Raw genomic sequence first — 9,567 nt, 5'->3', positions numbered from 1 at the left:
CAATTGTTAGGAAGTGCTTTCCGTATTATAAGGAGTCGACTCACACGTAGTATATATATATTAATTATAGCTTTATTTGGCCAGGAGGCCAGCCTTCAATCAAAAGACATCTTTATGTATGGTTCTCTCTGACATTATGGAACCATACATGAAGATGTTACTAAGACAACAGAACTATTTACAGTGGTACGTAATGTAGAACTATATACATAGCCGTGTTCTGTATATTTAACATCATTACATTGCTCCTGTCCAGTGATCATTGCGCCACTACAGGTAGGTTCAAAGAGCACGTTGTCCGTTCAGTAGCGTGAACAATGCACCAAGTACCCTGGAGCCCAATGTGAAAAGTTGGCATTTTCAGATCAATTCTGTGATGAGGAAGAGTACGACTAGGAGTGATAAAGATTACAGATAGGTAATGAACATCAACCCACATTTTAGCACCTGCTATAAATCGCGTTAGTGATTTTCAGGCATGAAGTTACGTGCATTTCGTTAAACATAGCCTCCGTTGTAAATACACGAACTGCGCTTTCATTCAGCTCCGCCAGCGCTCATAGAGACAGAGTGAACACCGAACCCCGCACTTTTGGTTGGACCATTTACAAAGCTGCAGCTGCCTCACTACATAGCCACAGAGAATCGTCTGGAACCGATTCTGTGGCACGGCGCAGCCTGGCATGCGCACAGCTCTATTCTAGCCTGCTGATACGTCTAACCCCAAACGTAACCGTGCGTGCTCGCACCCGTCCTTTTCCCAGTTGCACTTGCGCGCGCACGTTGTCCGCAGTGGCGCGCACGTCCTCCGCAGTGTCGGCCGCGACCCAAATCCCCGGATGTTGGACGTTCTCACAGATCTTGGCCGCCGTCGTCGTTGATTTTCCTCACAGGCCCTGACGTTGAATTCCCGGTTATAACCTGGGGCCTTCGCCCTGCAGCTCACAGGGCGTAATGTATCGACCCCGTCCGTTGAGCCCAGATCGGGGCCTGCTCCCGCCCCGCCGCTACTCGTCGCCACCGCGACTCCCGCCCCTACCGTCCCTGCCACCCATACCACCGTTGCCTCCACTACCGCCTATGGCCCCGCTACACCCAATGGGACCGCTGGGATCGTCCTCTTTACCGCCATACAGACGGGAGATGGGAATGGACCTTCCACCCAGGGTGAGTACAGGGACGCACATGCCGATCATCACGATTTAGGAGAAAGGCGTGCGATGTCTTGGACCAACATGTTTACTTTACTCCGCTTTTACAGTGCAAGGCAGTGGGGCTAATCCAGTTCTTATTCCAAATCTTCCTCGTATGCAATCTAAAATGAGGGCAGATGTGAAGGGAGGAAACGTGTTTTAGGGTAACCTGAGCAGTGTTAGTAGACGGTTCTTTAAGTGGGCCTGGGCTAAGCCCTGGTACTCGATTACATGGGCTCCCGATCTGGGGCCCTGCCATGGCTCACCCCGACTAGCAACAGCTACGTGGACCTCTCGGGCAGCCTTTTAGCTGATCGCAGGACATGTAACTCGGCTGCCTGCAGTGTTGTCATTTTGGATTAGAAAAAAAGTAAAGGCATTGGCTTTTATTCTAATTTGTAACTGAGCAGCACTTTGGCTAAACCTGCTGCGCGATGTCTCTTTATTCAGAACCGACAGGGTGGCTGTTTCTGAGTAAAGAGCTAATCTGCAGCAGAAAGCCCAATAACCGGGCTTGGTTAAAGGGCTTCCACTGCATGTTGGCTCTTTACTCGGAAACTAAAGGAGAGGCTGGCCAACCAGTTGTCCTGTTTCAGAATAAAGAGACATGACGCAGCAGGCGTCCCATTGCATTTAAGGAGCTGTGTGGTTAAAGGGTTGCCTGGGAGGATCAGCTAATGGGAGCTCCCCTCAACTCCACTTAAAGCACTGTTAGTAGTAGAGATTGGGTTTGAAACTGCGCTCCAAGGGCGAGGTCCTGAAGATATAATGCAGGGGGTCTGACAGGTGGATTTGTGGCTGAGCTGGAAAAGGGACGTCCGCAGGGTGGCTACGGCAGTGAACAGTTAATCTGCTGATGGGTTTGTGACCAAGATAGGAAAGCGGCGTGGGCAGTGAATGGAACATCTGTGGGGTGGCTGGTGTAGGGAAGTGTGTGGGAGAGGTTGCAGCGTGCCAGGGAGACCGGGCAGTGTGCAGGAGTTGCCGGGGCAAATGGAAATCTGCAGGATGCCTTGCACCTTGGCAGGGGATGGGAAGTCTTGTGAGAGGGGTTGAAGCGGGGCATGGAAAGGGAGGTCTGTGGCAGGGGATTTAGTGGTTGTAAAGCTGAAGCTTGTCAGGGGGGTGGTACTGCTGTGAAGCTGGAAGAGGGACCTGGTGTTAGTGCGGCTGTGCATGGACAGAGAGAAAGCTGGCTTAGAGCTGGTGCGAGTTTAAATGAGAGTATCTTGGAGTTGGGATGTTATGGTGCTGGGGAAAAGTGGGATGTGATCCGTGCAGGCAGATGGGGGCCAGATGTGAGACAGCTGTGCAATGAAAGGGGACTACATGCCGTTGGTGGCATGGGAGGAAGGAAGAGTGGTGGATGTACAGGGATTCGTCGCATGGAGTGGTTTTGTGGGCTAGATTAATGTCCCCTAATGTTGGCACTATTGCATCAATTTTCCCATCTGAAATTTTGGTTGGGTTTGTTTAATGTCAGCCACAGCTGGATAAGAGGTAGTAACGTGGATTTAATATAGCACTCTTAGATGGCGCTAATAATTTGTTCCAGTGTTACTGTTGTAATACCTAAATAATTGTGCTTAAAACCTAGAAATACTACTATAGAAAAACTTGGTTTTCATAGGGGCAGGGACAGGAAATCACTGTTCCCTTTTGCTGCAAGAAAGTACGTAGATGTTTGGGAGGGGGGTGAAGCTGTACTTTTGCTTTGTGACTTATGACCAGCATTTGACAGTAACCCTTTTGAAGGTCTGGGAGAAGTTGAGTATATTGGGATACCTTGCTGAGTTTATATTTTATGATTACTACACAGGGGGACTTTGCTGCTAGGCTCTTGTGCAAAATCAGTTGGGGCAGCGAATGACATACGCCGGGTCTCATAACGTATCATCTTCGCTTGTGAGCAGTTAAGTGACTTAGAAATGCTGTGCCATGTGCATGTAGAGTAATGAGTGGGCTGGTTATATTTTATGCCTGAAAAGTACCATACAAATTGGTTTATCCCAGGATTTTATTTGTGTGTCCTTGTTAAATTGTTGGATCCCTTGTCATACTTTCCTATGTTCAGTCAAACTCGACACTGAAATGAGACGTGCTTGAGATTTCAGAAGGCATCATAAGGATGAAAAACACTCAAAATGCATTACTGACTCCAGTATTCATCCATCTCATTACCATATTTTCCAGACAATGTTTGTGTAAAGAAATCCCTCCTACCTGTACAACTCCTAAGAACACATCAACTGGCCTTCCCTTGAGCACTGAGTCGTCTTTTTAAAATAAGTTTCACGATGCATATAGATGGAGGAGAGAAATCCTTCCCTATCGTATCGTCCGTTTGAAGGAAGTTGCTGCCCTGTTTTCCTCTTAACTTCACAATCTGAATCTTGACCAAGTTGCTACATTTCTGTATATGCCCAGGTGAATGCAACATTATTTTCTTAATGCCAACAGAAAGATCCTTCACCCGCCTTAAATGTCCTTTATTGTACCTAGATGTTCCTCTGCCGAGAACACATATGTCCACAGAGAAACCCCATTCTCCTTTGGGTGCTTCTAAACAAGCACTTGTGATTCTGCTGTGACTCGTTAGGCAGCACTTCCGGTCAGAACTGGACTATACAGAACTTTAATCTGGGCTGCACAGGATGTCTGTGTGAGCCTCTTAGTTTTGGTCTTTTGACTGTTTTTTCCCTTTATTTTCCCTTGTACGTGTAAAATAATATTCTTATGAATTATTTGTTCCTCAACATTCCCCCCCTCTAGTTGATTCTTCAACTATAGGAATAGCATTATCCCCTCCTGAACGGGTAGTGCTTCTATTATGCATTTGGACACAGTGCTCAAAATTCGAGATTTGATAGGTAGGAGCTAAAAGCAGCTCCTGGATATCCATCGTTGACCAGTGACCATGAGCTACCACTGGGGAATGTGGCGCTAGTATATTGTGCCCTACAAATCTTAACTTCCTGTCACGACCCTCGCCCAAAACCCCCTCTGGCAAACCCATTGGCCAGGTGGAGTCAGGACTCGGGCCTCTAGGGCCTGGCATCCTTTTCAAAAGCCCTCATGGGGCCAGTCCTGACGCCTATGGCGCCAGGTTCATACACCATAAGAAACAATGTGCTTGGGAACTACTTTATTGTATTGTCAGCCAACATGGAGGCATCCACATAGCTTGGTTCCTGAGAACCAAGCTATGCGGTCTAGTGTTTTGGGTGTGGAAACCTAGGGACTACTTTACCTGGGCTATTTAAACCACACCCGAGCAAGACAACACGCTTCGCGTTACTTTGCAGCTTGCAATGTGGCGCTCACCGTGTCCAGCTATTCCCTCGAACCTCGGAGAAGCAGAACCTGCAAGGAGATAAAAGGAGCATCATTAGCAGCAGCATTTTACCTGCAGTCTTCATCTTTAAACACTCGCAGCTACTGAGAACAGCTTCCTCGAATCTGCACGCGTCCCGGACAGAACGACCTGAAAGAGGAAGATGGAGGCAACAGTAAAGAAAGCAGTAGAGACATTGGGCCTAATTACAAAGTTGGAGGTAACCATGGCGCTATTAGCGCCATGGCTGCCTCCAAATCCTTACCAACTCCGCCCTGGTGAATTGAGCTGTTAGCGCCCCATTCCAAGGTTGGCGGTGGCGTAATTCCCCATTCACCAGGTCCCTTCCCCATTCCCATTTGAGGGGAAGGCGCTTATAACGGTACCGCAATTTGCGGTACCGTTATTAGCGCCAAAGTCCCTTTGCGGGTCCTGTCCTTAACACCTGGTAAAACCAGGCGTTAAGGGAGGACCCGCAAAGGGAACTCGTAGTAGGGTGGTAAGGGATTACCGGTGCCGGTAATCACTTACCGCCCACCTCGTAATGAGGCCCATTTACAAATTACGAACTGCTCAAAAGGCTTACCTGGCTGGTCGCCTCTCGGCTGGCACCACTCCGGACTTTCCACTCGCGCTGAAGAACACCGCGACCTACACGGATGGAAAACACAGGTTAGCAAAGGCAAGACTTCGCAGCACTGCGCATAGCGCTTACTTACCGCATCATAGCGCTCTTAATGCACCATCATTTACCAGCGGGGCTCAACCATGCCAGTTCGCCGCACTGAAGCTTTGCATACCTAAGGGAGAAAAGAGACATTTTTAAACCAAGAAAGGCATGCGGGATATCAACAAAACTAAAGAACAGCAATAAGACCTACCTGAACAATATCAAACGGGCCGGCGTAGGTGAAGTAACTGGACCGCACTCGCCCGTGAAAGACAACGCGCCCCTGCAAAGAAGGCAGGACGGACAGCATGCCTAATTCTACCACAAGGTGAGGAGAGGGCGCCAGAGGGACTGAAATCACACGGGGCTGGAGGGAGGGTACTTCCCCAGTCGGTCAGTCTTGAACACGGTCCTCCTGTATTTTCAGGCAGAACCTTCCTCGCAGACCACATCAGGGCAAAGCTGAGAAGCATACCAGCGACTAACCTTGCTGGGTGGCGGCCCTGTGGATACCAGGTGAGCGTAACACTAACACATAAAATTATATTTTTCCATATTATGTATTTATGGCCCCTTATGCTTTAAATGTTGTATAGATGTGTCCTAATGTTTAGACTGTCCTAAATGCACAGAGTTAAATTCACAATGGTCTGTTTGTTCTGCACCAGTTGGCATGGAGTGCCAAAAGAAGCTCCTGGCAGTTATTGGTGTCAAGCTAACCTGGCTCTCTTAAGGGTTCTATGTCACTTCGCTGACAGTAATTCAAAATGTTACTTTGTTTTGTTTTAAATTGGGGGTCCCCTTTATTACTACATCGTAATCCACAAATGCCTATATTTAAGTAAATTACCTTGTAGTACCTGTCTTTGAAACGACAGGATACGTTTCTAAGCTACAAGCAGGAGCTATATAGCTTCCAGCTCCCTTCAGTTCCAAACCCTGGGACATATTCCTTTTTAATTATCTTTTATTTTATTTAAGTTTATTCAAATTTCACAATAGTTCAAAAGTCAGTACAATTAGATATTAGAGACATATCAAGGCAATGTACATTCAACTACTCCTCCCCTTCCCCCACATAACCTGTACGTAAAACATTTCAAACAATGTTTTTTTATTTCTTGTCCCCCCCCCCCCGTGAACCCTCCCTTTATGTACGTTGAAATGGTTCTAAAAGTTGTGAATAGTGCCTTGTGTTTATGATTTGCAATTTACGCTAAGCGTAGATTCCTCTTTGTATCTTATTTGGAACATGCATAGAGGTCTCCTCTGGGGGTATATGTTCACCTATTTTCCATAATAAATTGGGCAAAGATGTCCATTTCTTTCCTTTTTAGACCTCACAAAGTCCCAGGCATGTATTTATTCACAAAGTCCCCCCACATTAGATCACATTGCATGTAAGGCAGCAGTAATCTTCTCCATTACACAAATATTCGTGACTACATTGACCCATTCTCCTTTGCCCTGTACAAGATTTCCTCCCTTGCTCTGTACATTAAATTTCCATTTCATTACCAAAGCGGAACGCGCAGCCAACAAAAGGGGGACAGCCACACCTGTGATCCTTCTCCATTCATCCTCTTGTCTTTTAAACCCAAACAGAGCTACTCGAGGGTCCGCTACCTTTTGGATTCCGCAGAGGTCTCTGATCAACCCCAGGACCTCGTCCCAGAAAATTCTAATACAGGGACAGCTCCCACCACATGTGCCAGTAGTTCACATTTTCACTGCATTCACGCCAACATAATGGGCTCATTGACTGGGACATTTGGGAGTGTCTTCGCAGGTCATATTGCCACCTATGTAACAATTTAATGGCGTGGAGCTTATATTGGCTTGCTATCGAGACCTGGGAGGCAGCCCTGCACATCTTTCCCCTCACATGACCTACTCTCATCTCCCAGATCGTTTTCCCACCTATTCTTCAAGTGCGTAGTAGATCCTTTCCCGGTGTCAAGTCTCTATATACGACGGATATCTGGCCTTTCATTTCTGTTCTTGAGTTTAGCAATTTCTCGAATGGTGTGAGATCTCTGACGCTGTCTTTCCACTTGTCCCTGTACAGAATAACTTTAAGCTGCAGGAAATGAGACTGATATGGGGCCCAGCCCGAGGGCTTCTTCCAGTTACGAGATTGTCATGAAGGAGCCGCCTTTCCAAAGCTGGCCCAACCCTGCCTCATACCAAGACTGAGATCTCTCCAAGTTGGGGATGTCCTCTCTGATGCCCGGGGCCCATAGGTGGTTCAGAGGGGATGGCGACAAAGTGATCTTTTGCATGCCATTTCTTTCTCTCCATATTTCCCATATGGTCCCCAATATTGGGTGATCCTCTGTCTTCGTAACGGTTTATTCCTTGGTACCCAAAGGCATTCAGAGATGGTTGCCGGGGCTAAATAGTGGTTGTCTAGGACGACCCATTGAGGTTCCTTGCAATTCCTTAGGTGGGGAATCCAGATTCTTAATTGGGCAACCCCCCCCCTTATCTTTGGGTAATGTTAAAGTCTCATAGGCCACCCTTGCCTTCTTTCCCTGCCATAGGAACCTCTGCATTGCTTTCTTAAGCTCATCAAAGAAATGCTTCGGCACCCATATAGCGAGCATCTGGAACGTGTAAAGGAATCGGGGGAGACATACCATTTTAACCACGTTGAGCCTTCCCAGCCACGTTATTGTTAGTTTCTCCCATCTAGCCAGATCTGCATGGAATCTGAAGAGAAGAGGGGGGAAATTGGCCTCATACAGTATGTCCTTTGTAACATATATCCCTAGGTATTTGAGCATGACATTTTCCACCGTAAGACCCAGTGGGGAGAACCTTTCCATATCGTCTTGTGATGTCGTGCAGGGGGAACAAGATGGATTTGGCCATATTAATCTTGAAACCTGAGAGCATGCCATATTCTTCCATTAGGTGGACTGCTCTGGGTATGGATGATATTGGGTTTCGAGATATGTAAGAGTAGATCGGTATATAGGGCCTCTTTGTATTCCCCCAACTACCCATTTGGAGTCCTTCCACCTGATGGTCTGCCCTCAGTTTCTGGGCTAGGGGCTCTAAGGAAAGTGCAAAGAGTATCGCTGAAAGGAGACTCCTTGTCGGGTCCTCTGCCTAGTCCAAACCACCGGGAGTATTCCCCATTCATGAAAACGGAGGCTTTGGGAGACGTGTATACAGCATGGATCCCCCTCCCAAATTTTGGGCCTATTCCTACCTTTTTTGGAGGAATTCCATCATTTAACCCCATTTCAACACTGTGGAAGGCCGCCTCTGCATCCTCCGATAGGAGAGCATGGTCATTGGCCATTTTTTGAGATTCATTAATCTGGTGTAGGGTCTTCCGCATGGTGTCGGCCCCCTGACTCCCCATTATAAATCCTACTTGGTCAGCATTTATCAGGCGAGGCAGGTGTGTCTCTAGCCGTGCGTCAAGGACCCTGGCATAAATCTTTGCGTTAACATTTAACACGGATATGGGTCGGTATGAACCACATTGTTTGGGATCCCGCCCACCTTTGGGGATTACCGATGAAGTGTTTGACCATACAAGGAAGAAGGGGGATGGGAAGGATTTGTTTATCCATCCTCGCCCGGGGCTTTTCAGAGAGATAACCTCTTATTGCGCTTTTAATTTCTTGTTCAGTTATTGGGGCATCTAAGGCAATAGATTCAGAGTGTTTCAGCATCTCAAACGAGGTGAGATAGTCTTCCGTTCCCGATTGTCTGGGATCCACCTCTGTTCTATACAAGGTCCTGTAAAAAATGGCGAAAGTCTCAGAGATGTCGCCCCCAGTTGCACTTCGGGGACTCTTCCCCCCCCTGTACTATTTCCACAACCCTTCGTTCTGCCCATTGCGCCCTCAATTTGGCTGCCAATAACGCATCTGCCTTGTCCCCTTTTTCATAAATCTTCTGTTTCAGAAGTTGCAACTTCCGGACTATCTACCCCTCCTTGAGGAGTCAGAGCTCTTCCCTTTTCCGTTTTGCCTCTAGAATCTTGTCAGTTCTTCCCTCTTTGGTTCCCCTCGCTTCCTCATCCAGGTGACATATCTCCCTCCTAAGTTTGCCCTCAACCAGGGCTCTTTCCATCTTCTTGCCTGCGCCCTCTCTAATTAGAATTCCCCGCCAGGTTGCCTTCCACCATCGTTTGGAAACCTCTCCTGTAGTATGGTTGGTCTTAAAATATACTTGATCTTGTGTTGTAGCTCTGTCTTAGATAGGGTCTTGCCAAAGGGATTCATTGCACGTCCATCTACCCCCACCCCCGGTTTGGTGGATTGTCCCAATGTATATCGGCCGTGACCATATTGTGATCAGACCAGGTAACGGGGACAATCTCTGAACTCTCCATTGTATCATTCATTTCC

General features: G+C 47.5%; 1 protein-coding gene across 1 annotated transcript in view; it reads left to right on the top strand.

Moving 5' to 3' along the window:
* The first annotated feature begins 794 nt into the window (after positions 1-794).
* LOC138468307 (zinc finger protein 318-like) overlaps positions 795-9,567 on the top strand; it is a 640,558-nt gene continuing 631,785 nt past the window's right edge. Inside the window, exon 1 of the mRNA XM_069608801.1 lies at positions 795-1,167. Within this exon, the coding sequence (XP_069464902.1) occupies positions 955-1,167 (213 nt within the window). The 5' untranslated portion in view covers positions 795-954. The remainder of the gene's footprint in view (positions 1,168-9,567) is intronic.

Source organism: Ambystoma mexicanum, chromosome 4q (assembly GCF_040938575.1).
Source record: "Ambystoma mexicanum isolate Mex_15411 chromosome 4q, UKY_AmexF1_1, whole genome shotgun sequence".
NCBI classification, from domain to species: Eukaryota; Metazoa; Chordata; class Amphibia; order Caudata; family Ambystomatidae; genus Ambystoma; species Ambystoma mexicanum.
Note: the sequence above shows the minus strand (reverse complement) of the source record. Positions and strands in the feature narration are given on the sequence as shown.